We start from the raw sequence: 22,337 nt of genomic DNA, 5'->3' as shown, positions 1-22,337 counted from the left end.
TCAGATGTAGAAACACATCGACCAACTTACGTTCATGCCGCACAACTCCTTCTTGTGTTGCAATTTGTTTCTGTCAGTATAGTTAGCCCTGCGGATGCCACCATTTCGTCTCATCTCGGTATAGTTTAAGGGCGAAACTAATAGCGGGAACTTCCTTCTAAAGTTTAGATTTTCCTGAACAAATGGAAGAAAACAGGGGTGTACCGATTGTCCTTGTAGAGTCTGCATTAACAACAGTAGTATTAGAAGTTGCGTGCATAATTAAGAGGTTAATAATAATATGGTATTGGTGTAAAGTACGTTTCCTTTATTCGTTTTCCTGTTTGTAGTATTATGATTTTTTTGTAATGGTTGTAAGTATCAGGTAGAAATAACAAATACACTACTGGCCCCATTGGAAGCGTGTATTCGTCATCGCCATACTGGCGTATCACCCGACATGATGGTATGCGGTACCATTGGTTACACGTCTTGGTCACTTCTTGTTCGCATTGACGGCACTTTGAACAGTGGACGTTACATTTCAGATGTGTTACGACCCGTGGCTCTACCCTTCATTCAATCCCTGCGAAACTCTACATTTCAGCAGGATAATGCACGACCGCATGATGCCGGTCCTGTACGGGCCTTTGTGGATACAGAAAATGTAGCTTCCAATAGCTTCGGAATATATAAATACAGATCCAGTTTGGTTCTCAATGGAGTCTTATACCATTCCTCCCACAAAGTAGTGGTAAGTGCAGGTAGCGATGACAGAGGTGTATTGTGATAACAGATCTGTTTCTCCAAAGTAGACAACAAAGTCTCAATACTATTAAGATCTGGGCGATGCGAGCTTTGTGAGCAGGGGCCCTGTCGCCTTGAAACATAGCATCACCTCTAGTCAACAAACATTATACAGTGGGATGGTCAGGATCAGCCAAAATTCAGACATAATGCGACCCTGCAGAGTAATTATGGGGCCAATGGAATACCACGATATGACTGTCCAAATCATAACCGAACCTCCGCCATGTTTCACATTTGAACGCAAACTCGCCCAGTTTGGAACAAGACTCCTCCTACCAAATGACTTTCTTCCATTGCTCCATTGCGAAGGTTTTATGGCCTCAGCATCACGTATTCCTCTAACAGACAAATGGTTCAAATGGCTCTAAGCAGTATGGGACTTAACATCTGAGGTCATCAGTCCCCTAGACTTAGAAACTAACCTAACTAACCTAAAGACATCACATACATCCATGCCCGAGGCAGGATTCGAACCTGTGACCGTAGCAGCAGCAGCGCGATTACGGACTGAAGCACCTAGAACCGCTCGGCCACGGCGGCCGGCTGTAAAGAACATTTGCATTACTGATGAGGTATTTTGGAATTCCAATTTTCCATGCAATTCTCCAGCAATGGAGCCCCTTCGTGTTATTTTGGTGCTGACAGGGTTCACGAGTGCGACATTCTGCTCTGTAGTGACCTCTGCAGCTGTAGTCCACTTATTTTTCGTCATAATCCTCTTAAATCAAGGGTCTGCCACGATCACTCAGTCCACATACTTCCGCCCACGTTGTGACTTAACGCTTTCCCTGTATGTTGTATAAACCTTCGATACGATGGCCTCTTGAAACTCCGAATACTTCAGCTCTCTTGGTTACCGAAACACCAACCATACGAACATCACAAATTTGTCCACGTTCGAATACATTTAGCCCCGACAATGCACTCATAACTACACATAACAATGTTCTGACTACGACTTGACATTGCACAGGTGCCGCTCATGGCGAAATACAACAACGAAACCTGGAGGTTTTGGTTAGCATCTATATTTATGTAAAAGCAAGCATTTCTCGCACTGTTTCCATAATTTTGTCCAACACTGTATTTCTACAATTGTACGCTGCTCCCCAGTAAAATTGGAACATCGTGAAAGAGGCATGCATGAGACATGCAAGAAACCACAAATTAACATGCAGTTTACTACGCACCATATGCAAATAATTAGCATTTCAGCACCACTGCAGTTAAGTCTGTCATGCAGAAATGGTATCTTAACGTTGGTTATTTACCAGAAGACTATGTTAAGCCTCGTGTATGGAGGAATGGCTACATGTCGGAACAGGATAGTCAGTTGCCTATCGAGACTACGGCTACATTCCCCAGTATTGCAGTTCACTTTGGCTATGGCCCCACGAGTGTCATGCGAATATGAAGTCGATGTGTTCGGAAAGGTCATATTGCACGCCATGCTCAACCTCAGTGTCATCACAGGACTAGGACCTGAGAGGACCGGACCTGAGTCAGGAAATGGGCTTCTTTGCAGCAAGTTAAGTATTCACTCATGCAGTGCGAAGACTTCTGGATGATCGAGGACTACCTGACATGTCAGTAGGGAGCTACCCGTCGGCAGAGGCACGCCCAATGACAGCATTGGACATACGAGTTGCACCATGTCACCTTTTCACACGAGTCCAAGTTTTCTGTACACTATCACAAGGGACTTATCTGTGTGTGATGACTCTGAGGAGAACAAACGTTGCCACAATGGAATCGCCGTCGTCAGTCTGGCACCTAGCATGATGCTGTGGAAGGGTACCCAGCACGATCACCTCAGGTTCGCATAATTTCGACAACAGTAGTTTTTTTCTGACATGTTATGGTTGGTGGTTGGACCCTATCTTCTAGATCTCCGTGGTACTACCTTTCACCAAGATAACGCCAGACCTTCATATGGCAGTGCTGTCTCGACCTACCTCAATTCAAACGGTGTTAGAGTGTTGCCCTCGAGAGCACATTCTACTGATCTCTTACCACTGAAAACAGTTTTCCAAGAAACTGGTATACCACCAACTACTGTTGATGAACTCTGTCTCTAAGAGTTGAAGTAGAATGCAGTGACTTATATGATCTGTCGTTCACTTGATGGCGAGCTGTGTTAATGTTATTGCAAGAGCTTTAGCTCTGTATCCTAAATTTCTGAGCGTATGTACACCCACTTCTCCTATGAATTAAATCATGTATTTGCACAATACGCAAAATTTCGGTATTGACTGTCCTTCCTGGCGTTGCAGATTGCCAGAAGTATAGATTCATAATGGAAATGATAGTGAAACTAGTAGTCATATGACATAGATGAGGCTCCTTGGAAGCTGGAAATGGCGAAGATGTCGAGGTATAAGAGCGCAGTCAAAGGGACATAATTTTTGCCTTAGGTTTACGTTAGGGTAATAGCTACCCAGTCATAAAGGTACAGCAGTATGATTCCACACTATTGAAACATTACAGCTGTGTACTAGATTGCAAGAATGCTAAATGCGAAATGAAAAGGTAAGGAATTGTGGCTCGGAACACGCATTTAATTTGTCAATAAGTGCTTTAGAATGTACGATGGTGGTGTGATAAGTTTGGTAAATTTCCATGAAAGAATGGGAGATTTTTGTTGCACTTTCATGGTTGATGAGCTTGATATTCCAACGACTGTATAAAGAATTTGAACAATGTACAGCATACAATTCATTGTTGAAAGGCGTCTGAATTGACCAGGGTTTAGGCTACGATTGAAAATGGAGAAAACCGCGGCTCGTGCTGTTATCAAACTTTTTCATTTGAAGTGATGGAGCGCCACACCAATCAAAACAGTATTGTATGAAGTTTACGCGAAATCGATTAATGAATTCAAACGTGGCCGGACAAGCACGGGAGACGAAGTGCGCGTTTCCGCATTATCAACAATCAACCGCGCCGCGACGGTTACGCGCACGCTCGTACAAGTGAGAACTGAGAACTGAAAAATTAGCTTTACGAATAGTGTTATACTGTTACTAGTGCAAAGGAGGACTATTACCAGATATCTGTATGTGTGAGGAGCGTAAGAACTTTCGTACGATCATTCGGCTTCCGCATCATCAACAATCACCCGCGTTCTGTCGGTTACGCGTACGCTCGTCTAAATGATATTTTATGGACTGTTACTCATCTATTAATTGGGATAACACTTCTGAATTAGAATGGAAACAGTGCAACCTGCGAATTTCATTTAAGCGGCTAAGAGTATAGTTGTTCATACCAGACGTCGAACAGTGTTGTGTTTTAACGTTGAGTGGCTCCCCTTATTCGGTTGCATATTTCGATAAATAATTTCAGGCAAGCCAACAGCAGTGTGCAGCAGAAACAGTACGACCGCCGCGGGATTGCCAGGTACGTTGTGTGGATAGGGCACACGGTCACGAAACGAGAAGTCAGTTTAAAGGTACCCCCTCCCCCCCCACCCATTCGTACTTCCGGGCGCCTTACATCCTCTTTGCTTCATATCCTGGGTTGTGAGTAACTGAATCCACTTTCCCTTCTTCCCCTTTTTTCCCCTCTCGTCTCCCTGACGAAGGAACAAATTTCCGAAAGCTAGGATACGTAAATTTTCTGTTCTGTTTTGTGTATTTATCGGCTGTACTGAGCTGAGGTAAATACTGGCCAGCCAATGTATCTCTTTGATAGTATTTGTTTCACATCTTTATATTAGATTTTCTATTGATCATTTAGAACTAATTATTTATTCAAACAACGACCGGTTTGAGGATTTTAAAATCCCATCTTCAATTGTATGAAGTTATTGTATTTTGTAAAACATAATGTGCGGTCGGGCCAGTCAGTGAAAGAGCTTCAATCACTGCATGTTGACTGAAACCGGGCAACTGCAAGGTAGGAACGCCAAGTACTGTGGCTGCCAGGAGGCGGAGAGTTTCCACCAACACGCAGTGATTTCAGCCCTTGCGCTGGCTGGCCCGACCGCATGTTATGTGTTGTCAAATACAATAAATAACTTCGTACACCCAAAGATGGGATTTTAAAATCCCGAAACCGGTCGTGATTTGAATAAATAATTAGTACAACTGTAGCAGATCTCTCTAAGTTAATTATAATGCCTCTCAGTTTCTGATATCCTATGTACCAAATCTTGTGCAAGGTTACGTTGTTGCAAAATGGCCTTCGCGGTGTTGCAGTTTAATGGCGAGTGAGCCCGCAGCTCGTGGTCGTGCGGTAGCGTTCTCGCTTCCCGCGCCCAGGTTCTCGGGTTCGATTACGGCGGGGTCAGAGATTTTCTTTGCCTCGTGATGGCTGGGTGTTGTGTGATGTCCTTAGGTTAGTTAGGTTTAAGTAGTTCTAAGTTCTAGGGGACTGATAACCGTAGATGTTAAGTCCCATAGTGCTCGGAGCCATTTGAACCATTTGAATGGCGAGTGATGTATAAAGTTCATCCGCACTTGAGCCGCGCAGTGGGTCAGGCTCAAATGGTTAAAAAAATTAATATATATATATATATATATATATATATATATATATATATATATATATATATATATACTATTTACCTGATATATATATTCACGTGAATTTTTCTTTTGTTAGAGCATGTTCTTTTTGTAAGGGATATTATCTTTTCTTATCACTTTCACTTAGTGGATAAGTAAATACGAAACGGGTTCTTGAAGGGCCGCTGTTATTCATGTGCCAACTTTGGATTTTGAACATGATGACTGAAATATAGTTGCCGTTAACTGAATTGAATGTAATTTTGTTAATTTCTATTTATTGATAGCTAAGCGAGGCTCGAACGAATTTCGATTGTTGCTGTTGAGCGGCCAAGAAAAAAACTTACTGAACTCATGGAATATGTATAATTTAAAAAATGAACTTTAACGTGAGTCAATTATCTGTCGCAATTTAAAAAGGTTCTTACAACGAAATCTCTCGTATTTATAGTTACTGTTAACACTTAAATAAATTAATACTTTTTCGCGTAATGGCCGACCGGAGGCTGCATCGGAAGATGAGCTTCCCGCAACTCATATTACTGAAAAAATGCTTATTAAAAATAATTAGCCCGTGCTACCATTTGAGTGACAACTATTACAAAGAAATTCATTTTGTGGTAACAATAATTAGTTTATTTTTAGCACAATACCAAATAACTTACATAAAATATGTGTAGCCGTTCAATGGCTGCCTTCCGTATCGCGAAAGAAAACAGTGTGTTACCGTAAAGTACGTCCTTCCTCCTCGGCCGTGCAATCGCGTCTCTTTACAATCCTTTTTTATTTTCATAGACATGTTCTAAATAAAGATGCTGTAAGAGGTCCATAATTAGAGAACTTGTTGCTAGCGCACTCGAGCTGATGTAATTTCGATGTATTGCTCACGCGCTGCCTGCGATATGTAAGCTAGAAAAGAATCTGAGACCAAAGAGTAGTATTGACTGCAGTAGGAACTGTGTAGCAGTAGCAGTAAGTTGTTGCTAGCGAGCAGTCTGGTCTGGTGTATCGTGTTGGTTGGGCCGGTCGTGTGCAGCGATGGCGGAGCCTGAGCGTTGTAGGATAAGGTAAAAGCAGCCTCGCGCATATATAGTATTGTTACATCAAGTCCCATGTAAATGTTTTTAAAAAATCTGTTAATAATAATCTTTCTCATAAAAAGTAACTTTTGACATTTATCTGAAGAATTCACTAATATCTTCAATCGTTGGCAATCCCGATTATTGAAAGGAAAAGTCAGTTCCTTCCTTTTTTATAAGAGAAATCTATCGGCCAGCATTGCACTTAGCTGCGCCAGGAAAATTTCTTATAGGAGCAGATATATACGCGTTATCCGGCGATCTAATTAAGGTAAGATTTTTCAGTTTATTCAGAATGATGTATCAGGGCCATGACGCAGCATTGCTGACGTACAAAATTTACCAGGGTAAATTGTCAATTATTGAAAGGTTATAGGTTTGTCACATTGTATTATATTTTCACTGCTGGGTAGTTACGCTAAATGAGAGTATTATTCATATTATTTTATTTTGTGGAGAGGTTACAATGCTACTTTTAAATTATCGCTGCGTATCAGTTGTTTAAAGAACATTAACTGTATATTTTACACTAATTATTTTCATAAAATACAAATAATTTTTGGTTCATCCTTAACAATATTGTTCACTAGAATGAGATTTTCACTCTGCAGCGGAGTGTGCGCTGATATGAAACTTCCTGGCAGATTAAAATTGTGTGCCGGACCGAGATTCGAACTCGGGACCTTCGCCTTTCCCAGGCAAGTGCTCTACCAACTTTCTTTCTTTTTTTTTAATCTAATTTTGTTCGCTCGTGTTCGTTACATCTGCTCGGGGCGAACGTCGTAAGACATCTGTTCAAGTTCGTTGTTGATCGATTAGCTCAGTTTTTTATTTTATTACAGAGGGCTGCTAACCCTCTGACCAAACACGCTGAGCTACCGTGCCGTGCTAAATTATGACTATGGACACACAACACCCAGTCCCCTGCCGGGAATCGAAACCGGGCCCCCTGCGTGGTAGGCGGTAACGTTACCGCTACGCTACGGAGGCGGACACCAGCTGAGCTACCCAAGCACGACTCACGCCCTGTCCTCACAGCTTTACTTCCGCCAGTACCTCGTCTCCTACCTTCCAAACTTTACAGAAGCTCTCCTGCGAACCTTGCAGAACTAGCACCCCTGAGAGAAAGGATTTTGCGGAGACATGGCTTAGCCACAGCCTGGGGGATGTTTCCAGAATGAGATTTTCGCTCTGCAGCGGAGTGTGCGCTGATAAAGTGTGGAAGGTAGGAGACGAGGTACTGGGCAGAACTAAAGCTGTGAGGACGGGGCGTTAGTCGTGCTTGGGTAGCTCAGATGGTAGAGCACTTGCCTGCGAAAAGACAAAGGTCCCGAGTTCGAGTCTTGGTCCGGCACACAGTTTTAATCTGCCAGGAAGTTTCAGTGTAAACTGTGTTCTTTTTGTGTGTGATCGCATCTTAATGGGTTGTGTATTGCATTTTAAGAGGCGGAAATTGGGGACTAGCCCATCATTGGCTCAAACGAGTATGAGAAACCGTCTAAAAACGACGTTCAGTGGCCAGTGCACAAGCCACAGTCGTTAATACCGCCTGTGGATTTGATCCTCGTCTGCCTCAACCACCCAGTCTCGCAAGCTACCGAGTTGTCAATTACGCTATACAAGCAGGCCTTATCCAGTCAAATACATTAAAATTTACTCACATTCGAAGATTATAACCAACATGCGTAAAAGTATCCTCTTTGTTGGCAGGCGACCCTACATTGTGAAGCATGCAACTGTAGTTAGAAGCCGGCCGGAGTAGCCGTGCGGTTCTAGCCGCTGCAGTCTGGAACCGCGAGACCGCTACGGTCGCAGGTTCGAATCCTGCCTCGGGCATGGATGTGTTTGATGTCCTTAGGATGGTTAGGTTTAAGTAGTTCTAAGTTCTAGGGGACTTATGACCTCAGAAGTTGAGTCCCATAGTGCTCAGAGCCATTTGAACCATTTGTTTGTAGTTGAAATTGGACAAACGACAGCGCAACAGCTAATTTTCTGCCATACGGTAACCGAGCGAAATGGATATCGAACGTTTACAACGATAAAAATGTCAATATTTATGTGACGTACCGTCACAGGCTCTGAGCGCTATGGTACTTAACATCTGAGGTCATCAGTCCTGTAGAACTTAGAACTACTTAAGCCTAACTAACGTAAGGACATCACACACACCCATGCCCGAGGCAGGATTGGAACCTGCGACCGTAGAGGGCGCGGGGTTCCGGACTGAAGCGGTGTCGGGACTCACCGGTGACGGTGCAGGGCACGTTGCGCAGGCTGCCGGTGAAGATCTTAAGGACGGCTAGCCCGATGTAGGCGGCGAGCAGCGCGGCAATGTGGCACATGAGCGTGCGGCCGTGCAGGTTCTGCAGCGTGGGCAGGCACGCGTACACGGCCAGCGTGAAGCCCAGGCACGCCACCGACAGCACCAGGCCAGCGGACTCCAGCTGCAACACGACGGTCAGACTGGCCGCTGAGCCGTGTCAAACATACACAGTCCGGAATACATTAAAAATGTCAACTACCGCCTTGAGCTACTGGTAAAATACACTACTGGTCATTAAAATTGCTGCACCAAGAAGAAATGCAGATGATATTCATTGGACCAATATATCATACTAGAAATATCATGTGATTACATTTTCACGCAATTTGGGTGCATAGATCCTGAGAAACAACCACCTCTGGCCGTAATAACAGTCTCGATACGCCTGGACATTGAGTCAAACAGAGCTTGGATGGCGTGAACATGTACAGCTTCCCATGCAACTTCAACGCGATACCACAGTTCGTCAAGAGTAGTGACTGGCGTATTGTGACGAGCCAGTTGCTCGGCCAACATTGACCAGACGTTTTCAATTGGTGAGAGATCTGGAGAATGTGCTGGTCAGGGCAGCAGTCGAACATTTTCTGTATCGAGAAAGGCCCGTACAGGACCTGCAACTTGCGGTCGGGCATTATCCTGCTGAAATGTAGGGTTTCGCAGGCATAGAATGAAGGGTAGAGCCACGGGTCGTAACACATCTGAAATGTAACGTCCACTGTTCAAAGTGCCGTCAGTGCGAACAAGAGGTGACCAAAACGTGTAACCAATGGCACCCCATACCATCACGTCGGGTGATACGCCAGTATGGCGATGCCGAATACACGCTTCCAAAGTGTGTTCACCGCGATGTCGCCAAACATGGATGCGACCATCATGATGCTGTAAACATAACCTGGATTCATCCGAAAAAATGACGTTTTGCCATTCGTGTAACCAGGTTCGTCGTTGAGAACACCATCGCAGGCGCTCCTGTCTGTGATGAAGCGTCAAGGGTAACTGCAGCCGTGGTCTCCGAGCTGATAGTCCATGCTGCTGCAAACGTAGTCGAACTATTCGTGCCGATGATTTTTGTCTTGCATACGTCTCCATCTGTTGACTCAGGAATCGAGACGTGGCTGCACGATCCGTTACAGCCATGTGGATAAGATGCGTGTCATCTTTACTACTAGTGATACGAGGCCGTTAGGATCCAACACGGAGTTCCGTATTACCCTCCTGAACCCACCGTTTCCATATTCCGCTAACAGTCATTGGATCTCCAACGCGAGCAGCAATGTCGCGATACGATAAACCGGAATCGCGATAGGCTACAATCGGACCTTTATCAAAGACGGAAACGTGATAGTACGCATTTCTCCTCCTTACACGAGGCATCACAACAACAATTCACCAGGCAACGCTGGTCAACTGCTGTTTGTGTATGAGAAATCAGTTGGAAACTTTCCTCATGTTAGCACGTTGTAGGTGTCGCCACCGGCGCCAACCTTGTGTGAATGCTCAGGAAAGCTAATCATTTACATATCACAGCATGTTCTTCCTGTCGGTTAAATTTCGCGTCTGTAGCATGTCATCTTCGTGGTGTAGCAATTTTAATGGCCGGTAATGTATTTACTGCACAGTTTTGTCGTCTTCAAAAACGGCATTTTCGACTTTGTTATGATGATTTAAAACGGGTCTGGGCCCGAAACTAGTCATCGAATGAATAAAAAATAATGTTTTCCAACTTGGAGTGGTTTTTCCTTCTACTACCATCATGTTAATCGAAATAAAAAACCCTTATGTCAAGCTATAAATCCGTTAATAATACACTTTTCTCATATCGCAACACAAATTACGTCGTCAGTCTATTAATACTGTGTTCGGAAGTGTACTCATTCACTATAAAGCTATAATCGGCGTTAATGTTGTGAACACCTTCATACCACACTGTTGTGAATACTTTATGAAACTGATGATAGTCAGATGACTAAATGTGGTTCTATAAGTAAATTATTTTAGTGTCAGCTCAAGGCTGTAATATGAACTCTTTTAAATATATATGCGCTGTAGCGCACTCTCCTTGAAAATATTTGATTTCGTAATACATGTTTAATGTCACATTGTCATTTCTGCTGACGGCCTTTTGCTGGAATTTCTTAGTGCTGCGACACGTTTCACTCGCGTATGTCATTTTGCTACTGTCATTTATTGACATACAGGCTATTCACGTAACTCTCAGATTGTTTTAAAATAATAATTAACGTTCAATATTTTAACAATAACTGATATATGAACAGTTTTTTCATATAAGAAACGATCATAATACTTTACACATACTTTTTACAATGGAGATAACATTTTCTGCAATTAATTATTATACCATTTCAACCTGATTGTATCTGTCATTTTCTTCTTGTACACTACCATATGTTTGATATTTTGCATCTGAAGACATGTATTGTTCAAATCTTAGCACTTCATTGTTTATTTAACACAGTTTTCAGAATGCCGTACTTCGAAAATTTGCTATAAAATGAAATTACAACTATTGTTTTTGTACGTTTTGCATGCAGAAGTTTTGGCACCTGGACAACTAAAGTCAAAATTCGAGAGGTTATATATTACCGGTTCGATTGTGCTAGCAATCATCTTCAAATTATAAATATTGTTACGGTGTGTAATAGTGATTTTATGACTCGGCACTTCCATGTACAACATGCCACATGTTACACTCTGTAACAATATTTTATGACCTGAAGATGATTAATAGCGCAATTGAGACCGATAATGTCGTTTTATAAATTCCGTATCTAGACAAATAAGATCGTTGTTCCACATTCTTGACAATGTCAAGCCCTATGAAGTCGAAGTAGTGTATTTTGCTTTTACTTACCTTTATGAATAAGAATCCATATTGATGAAAAGCGCAAGTGTGTTTGCCTGTTACATACGACTAAACTGCTGAACAGATTTTGATGAAATTTGGTACGGAGATAACTTGTATTCTGAGGAAGAACGTAGACTACCTTAGAAACTGTGCGGTATAATAAGCGAATTAGTAGAATGTTTGCTCTTTGTAACTGCTATTTACCCTTTGACTTTTGAACTCGATTATATTTGTGAAAATACTTTCATTGGTTGATAAAGTCTAAGTAACACGATTCAACTTAACGAATCCAAAGCTCCTACTATCAACGTGTTTAATCCATACTTCTATACTTATGACTGTTACGTTTTCATGACTAAACTGGTAAACCGATTTCGATCGAATTTAGTATAGCGTTACCTTGAACCCTGAAGAAGATCATACGATATTTTAGAAAGTAAAAAAATGAAAAATAATAATGAAAAGTCGTTCCCTAAAAGGGTGAAGTAGTGAATGAAATATCTTTCTTTACATGAGTGAACATAAATCACCTTAAAAATCATTAAATTTGTTGCATAATATGCGCACTATATAACGTACAGGCACTCCAATTACACAATGCGTAAATGCACAGTCCTGCCAACGCCTTCCGCACGTGCCAAACGGCAGTGATTCTGCATGTGTCGTTGCACCATGCATTCAGACAGTTAAGTGAAAGACGGCAGGGAGCACACCACGACTTGCGTTTACCTGAACAGGCAGACGCGTGAGGGGAGCTGACATTATTTCACATACAACAGCTTGCTTACTCACCATCACTCATCATAACAAAAATACTGGTATGTGAGCGCAGCAATGGGTAATTACTCGTATATGAATAACTGCTAACTGCTAAAATAGACCATGCTAATAGGATACTAACCACTGTGAAACATTTATATCAAGAAATTGTAGTGCTGTTAGACTTACAAATGTTATGCAGTACCATTTGTGACGTCCCACCTTGAGCTTATGCGATGAGTCAGCTGAATTTTGGAATTAAGACAAGTGCAGTTTCTAGGTGGAGGTTCACTGTAGCCAGTGTAACTCTGTAACTATCTGAGGATGGCAATATTGTGTTGTTCTTACATGATGGACAAAATCAAGAACCTAAAATAAAATGTTTGCAGCGGAAATAGTGATTTATTTATGAATGGGTGGTGAACACTAAAGAACCTTATGAACATTTGCAGGAAAACATCATGTGGTATACAACGACTGAATAAAATAGTAAAACGAAGATGAGTACGTTTTATGAGTATTTCATTGTTTGTAACCAACTGTTAAAATACGCAGGCAACTTGAAATCATTATTGCCGACTGCTTTGTTGGTATTTTTTGTGATTTTATACAGTTTATTTCATACAGTGAGAAATCGATAGGGTCTATGCTTGCTGTGTGCGGACACAAGGAGAATAAGTCACAGTCTGGAAACAGCTGGAAGATTCGTTGGCCACGGTCGACAGGCGTCAGGTTACTGCTCTAAACTGCAACTATGATGGGGCAGCAGTGACGGGAGCTGCCACCGCTTTGGTGCTGTTCAAAGCCCTAGGGCACACCACTGCCAATGAGCCTTCAGATACGCAACATTTGAACGTTCTGATTTCACTAGAGAGTGAGTAGCGGACAGTGGTGGGTTCACATATCTCTGGGTGGAATGCGGAAGTGGGAACTGATCGCACGGCTGCTCCCTTATGCCTTAGCAACAGGTACGAGATGCTACGCATTGTTGATAACTCACCTGAGCCAGAAATGGATGCCTCAACTGCTGGGCCAAGTTAGGACAAGTGCAGAGGGCGTAGACGCTAGTCATTGGGAGCTCCAACGTTAGGAGGGACTCATTTTAGCAGGCAGGTTAGCAAAGAAGGCCAGTCTGCATTCGGTTTATTTTTCAGGAGATCTTACCCGAGATGTGGAGGAACCTCTGAGGCTACCATTGCCCATGGGGTGTGAGCTCAAGTCATCGAACCCACAGTCCTTCGCAGTCTTTTGGTCTGAAACACCGCGGGAGGTCAAAACAAAAGGCTCAGATGATTCTACGACGATACTGAATACGAAATGCTCGACTTGCGCTATAGGGCGGAGAATTGTGAAGACTCCTTCAGTATATCAGACGTGCACCACTCAAAGGAAGCGGAGTACAACTGCTGTACATGTTCGAGTTGTTTTAGGTTAGAGGAGGCACTCCTTTGGATCAGTGATGAATCATCTGCCGAAATCGAAGACCAGCTACGTTGCTCTCAGAGAAGGTCTGTCTCGTATATCGGAAAAAGAAAAGGTTAGCATGATATTAGTAAACTGCAGGAGCATCGATGGGAAGGTCCTAGAATTGGTACCGCTATTACGGTCAATAATCCCTAAGAAGTACTAGGGACGGAGAGTTGGTTGCATCCGGAATGATTAGCAACGAAATTCGAAATACAGATTGGAATATACATCGCAAGGGTAGGATAAACAACAATTTTGGCAACATATTTATTACAGTAAATAATTCGATAATATGAGGGGCTTCAAAAAGTAAGTTACACATCATTATGGCAGGGTTGGGTTGATTTGGTGGAAGAGACCAAACAACGAGGTCTACTGCCTCATCGTATTAGGGAAGGATGGGGAAGGAAGTTGGGCGTGCCCTTCCAATGGAACCATTATGGCAGGCCATGTAACTTTTATTGAATCCTGTACTACACTTCAAAGTGACACTGCTTTTTAGCATAGTCACTAAGTCTTTGTAAACAGTGTTCGGAACGGTCTATCAATCGTTCAGTTAATTGACGTTAGAAATCCGCTCCATGGTCACGGCGTCTTTCGGGAACCGCTGTGTGAACGTCCTCTTCATCGAAAAATCTCAGTTAGCTGCGAATCATTTCCTCGGTTACTTGGACATTGTCGTTTGTGGTCGGTGTCTATGGCTTCCCTTCCCGACCAGCATCGCCCACGTCTGTGCAAAATTTGTCAAAATGTTGCCACCCCGTCACTATGTCTGGACGCGACACTGCATTTGGTCTATATAGCGCAAGAATTTCAAGAGGAATCTGTGTGGAGTTTAGACATGTCGCCCACAAGAACCATAATATTCCACGCACTCTATCTTTGTAAGTTGCCATGCCCTTTCGCTCCCACACTGTGATGCACCTGTCATATGTACCGCAGCAGAAATGTGTCTGCAGGAAACCCAGACAATTGGCGACTGCTGTTAGCGTAGGACAACACGGTCAACTTCCTTCTTTGAAGAACCATCGTATCTAGTGGTGTTATTGCGGATTCCTAATGTGAAATTATATGGGCGAAGTTAAGCATCAAAAGAGGGTCAAAGATAGTAATCGGATGTTTTTCTTGAGCACATGGTTCAGTAGCTGTAGTGGCAGATCGTTTCAGAGAGAACTTGCAATACATAGTGAATATGTTAGCTCATCACTTCATTGTGATAGGAGGAGGTCTCAGTTTGCCAGATACAAAATTGGAGAGTCATGCGAGCAAAACTGATGCCAGAGACGCCGATATTCGTGTGGCATTATTCTCAATGTCTTATCCGAAAATTACTTCTAGCATGTAGCTAGAGATCTCGCGAAGATATAGTCTTAGACCTCATAGCAACAAACTGACCTGAACTAGTTAGCGTAATAGAGGGCATCACTGAACATAAAGCTGTCACAGCGTTAATGCCTACAGGTATTACAAGGGATGTTAAGAAAAACAGAAAAACACACTGGTATTCAAAATTTAACAACAAAAGTAACTTTCGCGTGATGTATCACTGCCAAGTAACATATCTCGATGAAACTTGGACCTTACATAGAAAGATATGGTACAGAAGGTAAGTGAAATAAAGACGCAATGAGACGAATAGAAATGACACTTTCATTCAAAGACAATGTTTACACTAAAGTAACTATGATTCCTGTTGGTACCCTGGACATCACAAACGGTGCAAAATGGTTCTTAATATGCATGCTTAAGTTTTGCTCACTAGTCTATTTTTGTTTAGTAAGAATGTCTGAGTAGTCAACGTCAAATAGTCAGTTCTGAGACTCAAGATCTGGAGCACCAGAGAGTAGGTTCGGAGCAAGCTTTTAAGCTATGGGAATGACCCAAAGTGGTTTAATAGCTGCGTTAGAAAGTTGCTGAATGAGACCTTCATCACTGGTTTAAGCAATGTCAAAACCTAGCCGAGAAACAAAAGCTGAACAAGCGAAACGTGGACAATTAGAGAAGCGTTTTATGAAGCTGAAAGTAAAATTTTGCCAACCGGTCTGATCAAAAATCCTTAGAAGATTCGGTTTTATGCAAAAGTAATACACTGATCGAAACCATGTATTCAGTCACTTAGAGACAATACTGACATCGAAACGGAAGATGACAGAGAGAAGGCCGGAATACTGACTTCGGACTTCCAAAACTGTTTCACCGTGGAACAGCGTACCTTTCATCACCGTACGAACACCGAACTGGCGGATATTGAGATGTCACATGATCGCTGAATAGAAAAGCAACATAGAGAAAAGGCTTCTGGATCAGATGAGATACCAGTAAGATTCTACAGAAATTATGCTGAAGAATTGCTCCCCTCCTAGCAGTAGTTTGTCGTAAATCGCTAGGACGACGAAAGGGTACGTAGGAAGTGGAATAAAGCGTAAGTCATGCCCGTTTTCAAGAAGGGATGTAGGACAGATTCCCAAAATTTCATTACTTTACAGTAATTATTTTTTTGGTGGTGCAATTTTTCCCGTCTGTGTAGTAACTGCTGTAAAATACCTAGCAGTAACAATCCGGAGCGACCTGAATTGTAACAACCACACAAAGTAGATTGTAGGAAAAACAAATGATAGACAGATTCAAGGGAAGGAAATGTAGTTCACCTTGTAAAGAAGTGGCTTATAAAGCACTCGTTCGACCGAATCTTGATTATTGCTCATGAGACCGGGGTCCTTAACAGATTCAGTTACTAGAAGATATAGAGAAGATCCAACGAAGAGGGGCGCGTTTCGTTATGGGACTGTTTAGTCAGAGAGAGATTGTTAGGGAAATGCTCAGCGAAGTCTTGTGTCAGAGGCTACAAGGCAGGTCTTGTGCAGCACGGAGAGATTGACTGTTGATGTTTCCGAGAGCTTACGTTGCGACAAGTGTCGGGCACCAAATTACTTCCTCCCACGTATGTCTCGCGTAATTATCGCAACAAGAAAATCAGAATAACTACAGCTAACACGAAGGCATACCGGCAGTTATTCTTCCCACGCGCCATTCGCGACTGGATCAGAGAAGGGGAGAGCAGACTGTAGCATCAGAGGTAGCTTCCGTCACATACGATAAGGTAACTTGTGGAATACAGATGTAGATGAGCATAAAAAAACGCCTGATTTGTGTTACACAATGTGTGAGTGAATTTGGCGCTGCCTATAATCTGAATCAATTTTCAAATTTATTATTCTTCATATTACATACAAAGCTTATACACCTGTTTATACACTCCGCAATCAACTGTACAGTGACTGGAAGACAATGTACCGTAGTAATACACTGGTGTGCAAAACTTAAGGCGAAAGCAACATTCGCATGATGCGTGATTGCCAAATGACATAGCTCTACGAAACTTGGACCATACATGGGAAGAACGTGTACAGTATAATATGAAGGTAAATGAAGGAAATCCTCAATGAAATGAAGTGATACTTTTGATCAAAGTAAATAATTACATTGAAATCACCTCGATTTATAATGGTCTCCCGGACATTACGAAAGACGAAACATGGTTTTTAATAGGGTGTGTGATCACCACGGACGGCAGTGCACGCTCTGAAACGTGTTGCGATGTTGGCCACAAGATGGGTAAGAAGTTCCTGCAAGCTGACCAGTGCACTTTACAACTACTGGATGGTCTTTGGTGCATGTGGACGTTCTGCAATAAGTCTCCCCCACTTATTCCACACGTGCTACTCAGGATTTAAGTCGGAGGGACTTAAGTCCATTCAGCGAATATCGTCCCAAGAGATCCTCCTTCGTAGTGGTCACGCATTGTCATCCACATAAATAAAGTCAGAGGTGAATGAACACCTGAAAAGACGCACATAGGGAAGGAGTACTGTGTCACAATAACGTACACCCGTGATAGTACCGTTTACAAAGAATCAGAGGTCACTATGCGTATGCATCATTATGCCTTCCCACACCATAACACCTGGACCACCCGATCACGTTAGACAGTGTTCCTGGGTGTATTACGAGTTCTCACCTCCCGCCATACGAGGAATTATATGTTCTCTAATCCGATAAGCGCACGCTACCCACTCCTCCTTGTTCCAGGCCTGGCACTATCGTAAAAAACTGAACTGCCTTTTTCCGAGTGTCAACGGAACGTAACGTACTGGTCGTCGTGTAAAGAGAGCACGCCAGTGCAGTCTCCCAGCTGTTGCCGAGCGTGAAACTGCGCACCTTGCAGTCCAGTTAAATGTGGCTGCAATTGCACCCGCTATTTAACGTGGATCCTTTGTTGCCTTTTGCTCAATGTAGCGGTCATCTGCTGCCGCAGCTGACCGTCACTGGTCACCTCATTCCCTTCGCCCAGCATTGCCTGTGGCTGAGAACTGTCATCGTGCACATGAAACAGTGCTGCGAACAATACCAAACACCTGGTCTACACTCTTCGAGCTTCGTCCTTCCAGTTTGTCCATTATTCTTTGTCGTCTGAAGCCATCCAGTTGCTGTCTCTTTACCATGTTGTAATGAAGAACATTAGCACAGTGCACAGTAACTGCTCGCTGGTTGTCACACACTTTTTCCTGTTCCTTGAACTGCCTCGTCTTGCGGAGCCAGCCGCATTTGGTGCTACAGTCACGCTGGTCTCAGGCCATCTGGCGTCCAGCTTCCTATGCGTGACAGGGAGGCCTCTGGAATCATACTCCCGCACTTTCATTCATTACCACCGAGTTGTTAATACGTTACTATAGGAGGGCTATTCTGAAAGTAGGGAACGATTTGGCATTAAAAAAACTAAGTACGAGAAATACATTTTATTATATACATCTGAAAGAGCGACTGACATACTACACTACTGGCCATTAAAATTGCTACACCACGACGATGACGTGCTACAGACGCGAAATTTAACCGCCACGAAGAAGATGATGTGATATGCACATGATTAGCTTCAGGAGCGCCTGCGATGGTGTACTCAGTAACGAACCTGGGTGCACGAATGGCAAAACGTCATTTTTTCGGATGAATCCAGGTTCTGTTTACAGCATCATGATGCACGCATCCCTGTTTGGCGACATCGCGGTGAACGCACATTGGAAGCGGTTATGCGTCATCGCCATACTGGCGTATCACCCGGCGTAATGGTATGGGGTGCCATTGGCTACAGGTCTCGGTCGCCTCTTGTTCGCATTGACAGCACTTTGGACAGTGGACGTTACATTTCAGATGTGTTACGACCCGTGGCTCTATCCTTCATTCGATCCCTGCGAAACTCTACATTTCAGCTGGATAATGCACGACCGCATGTTGCAGGTCCTGTACTGTGCTTTCTGGATACAGAACATGTTCGACCGCTGCCCTGGCCAGCACATTCTCCAGATCTCTCACCAATTGAAAACGTCTGGTCAATGTTGGCCGAGCACCTGGCTCGTCACAATACACCAGTCACTGTTCTTGATGAACTGTGGTATCGTGTTGAAGCTGCATGGGCAGCTGTACCTGTACACGCCATCCAAGCTCTGTTTGACTCAATGCCCAGGCGTATCAAGGCCGTTATTACGGCCAGAGGAGGTTTTTCTGGGTACTGATTTCTCAGGATCTATGCACCCAAATTGTTTGAAAATGTTATCACATATCAGTTCTAGTATAATATATTTACCCAATGAATACACATTTATCATCTTCATTTCTTCTTGGCGTAGCAATTTTAATTGCCAGAAGTGTACTTTTCCATGTAGTCACCAAACACATCGAGGCACTTTTCATAGCGGTGGACAAGCTTTGAAAGATATTCGTCGTAAAATTCTGCTTCCTGAAACTTCAGCCAGTGAGTCACGCCTGCCTGGAGTTCCGCGTCGTCATCAAAGTGCTGCGTTGCAAGCCAGTTCTTCATCTTGGGAAACAAGTGGAAGTCGTTTGGTGCAAGATCGGGGCTGTAGGGCGGATGAGGGAAAATTTCGCATTTGAATGAATTAACGAGTTCTTTAGTGCGGTTTGCCGTGTGAGATAGGGCATTATCGTGCAGAAACAAAATTTTGGACGTCAGCTTTCCTCGGTGTTTGTTCTGAACTGCTTTTCTAAGGCTGTGCGAAGTTTGACAGTACCGGGCAGAATTTATGGTTGCTCCACGTTCGAGAAAATCAATAAGAAGCACACCTTACCTATTCCGAAACACTGTCGCCTTCAACTCCCTTGCAGACAAGGTTTGCAAACATTTTCTTAGTTTTTCGGGGCCTTGTGTGCCCTCACTCCATGGACTGTAATTTTGTCTCGCAATTGACGTGTTTCACCCAAGTCTTGTCACCGGTTACAATTCGATCATAGTAATGAATCGCCATGTTTGCGGTAGGCCTCCAAAAATGTCAACGTTGCCCCCATTCGCTGTTCTAATGGTGCTCTGTAACCATTTTGAGCACCTGTCGTGCACCAAATTTGTGGTAGCCTAGATTTTGAGTGACAATTTCAAACAACAAAGTACGTGAAACTTGTGGAAAAGAAAGCGAAAGCTCCGTTATTGTGAAGCGACAGTTTTCACGAATCGTTTCATCAACTTCAGCGGCAAGATCGTCAGTCACAATACTCGGGCGTCCACTCTTCCCTTCATCATGAACGTTGGTTCGGCCATTTTTAAACCGAATGCACCATTTCCGGACGGAACATTCACTCATTACTTTGTTTCCGTACACTTCATACAGCTCAAGATACATTTCTATAGGTTTTAGGTTTTTTGCCAACAAAAACCGTATAATAGACCGCACCTCACAACGTGCTTGATTTTCGATTGCAACGCATATTTCAAATTCGAATAGCGGCGTCAGGCGAAAATGTTCCCTACTTCCTGAATAGCCCTCGTACATACCTCATCCTTAAATTTTGCAGAACAGTGTCTTATCGATATCGTTTCCTGTTGCATTCGCATATTGAGCGAGGTAAAAACGACCGTTTATATGGCTCTCTAAGCGCACTAATCCCCTTATCTCATTTTCATGATCCCTATGCGAGATATACGACGGCAGCAGAATTGCCATATAGTCTCCTTCGCGTATGGATGCTCTAAATTTACCGAGCAGGCCACTCGTGTTGAGCACGTGAGAAATTTACCTCCAGAAATATCGACGCCAAATGAGACTGGCGCATGCTCTAGCGCCTGAACGTTAGGCATCCACTTCGGCACCCGTTTGGTGAGGTTTGTCTACCTGCAGGCGCTAGAACAGTCACTACGCTGAATTGGTGTCGAAGTTACCGACACGTACAATTGTATCGTTGTTGCCGAAGAACGAGGACGAGGGAGTCAGGGTTCCTTTCTTTTCTGTTTTATTCACGCACGTGTTAATGTTACACTCCCGCGAGATCATTCCACAGGAGGTCGAAAAACAGAAGGGCTGAAAAAACTCCTTCGGATTACATTCAGGTTTCGCCTACCGGTTTTGAACTTTCCCTAGAGGCTGCAGCGCCTACACGAGAGCAAAAATTGTGGTCGTGCTACACTCCAAGAGGGTGCGATCATGCTCGATTGGGATGCAACACTACAATCACCTTAGAGAAGGCTTGAAACTTCCGAGGGTGCTAGCAGTGTGAAACATTGTCAACATCGTCTTCATCTTCACTGATGTTTCCAGAATGAGATTTTCACTCTGCAGCGGAGTGTGCGCTGATATGAAACTTTCTGGCAGATTAAAGCTGTGTGCCCGACCGAGACTCGAACTCGGGACCTTTGCCTTTCGCGGGCAAGTGCTCTACCATCTGAGCGACCGAAGCACAACTCACGTCCGGTCTCACAGCTTTACTTCTGCCAGTATCTCGTCTCCTACCTTCCAAACTTCGCAGGAGGGCTTCTGTAAGGAAACACGGAAAAGCCACAAAATAGTAACACAGGGCATTTCGGAAATTATGAAAGAAATTGGCAAGGTGCACCGAAATTTGAGATGGAACCGTCGACACGACGTAACAGTGACCGATATGCCACTCGCCGACACGATGATTTTGACTATAAGCTGTTCATTACTACACATAAATTCAAAACATTTAAGAATTCCGGCAACGACATTCATCCACAAGCGTGGCTTCATCAATTCTCTCATTGTTTACCTCCCAACTGGTCATTAGAGCATAGATTAGAATTTATGTATGGCTACTTAGAAAATGAACCAGCTGTGAGAATGCGATCGGTCATTCACGATTACCACAGTGAAGGAGAATTTTATCATGCCTTCCTCTCAGCATATTGGTCTCAAGCTACACAAGACCGAGTAAAACATAGCATCATAACGATGAAACATTTCAAACAATCTGAATTTTCCAGTCTTGAAATTTTGAAGACATGTTGCACAAGAATCAGTACCTGTCAAACCCATACAGTCCCTCAGAACTCATCCGCATTTGCTTAATCAAATTGCCTGAACATTTACGACATATTATTTTGGCAGAACGTTGCAAAGACGACATTGAAACTTTTCAGGGACCCTTACAAGAATTAGAAATTGACACTGACAATCGCGGAACGCGAAAACAGGAACACAACAATTACAGGTCACATCCGTCGCAATTCCGCGATCAAAGAAATA

The 22,337-nt window shown here is 43.3% G+C and overlaps 1 protein-coding gene across 1 annotated transcript in view; it reads right to left on the bottom strand.

Annotated features, from left to right (window-relative positions):
• Positions 1-22,337, bottom strand: part of LOC126335447 (G-protein coupled receptor Mth-like) — a 682,281-nt gene that overhangs the window by 436,454 nt on the left and 223,490 nt on the right. The window contains exon 3 of the mRNA XM_049998739.1: positions 8,622-8,820. Within this exon, the coding sequence (XP_049854696.1) occupies positions 8,622-8,820 (199 nt within the window). The remainder of the gene's footprint in view (positions 1-8,621; positions 8,821-22,337) is intronic.

Source organism: Schistocerca gregaria, chromosome 2 (assembly GCF_023897955.1).
Source record: "Schistocerca gregaria isolate iqSchGreg1 chromosome 2, iqSchGreg1.2, whole genome shotgun sequence".
Lineage (NCBI taxonomy): Eukaryota > Metazoa > Arthropoda > Insecta > Orthoptera > Acrididae > Schistocerca > Schistocerca gregaria.
The sequence above is the reverse complement of the archived record's forward strand: the minus strand, read 5'-3'. Positions and strand labels throughout refer to the sequence as shown.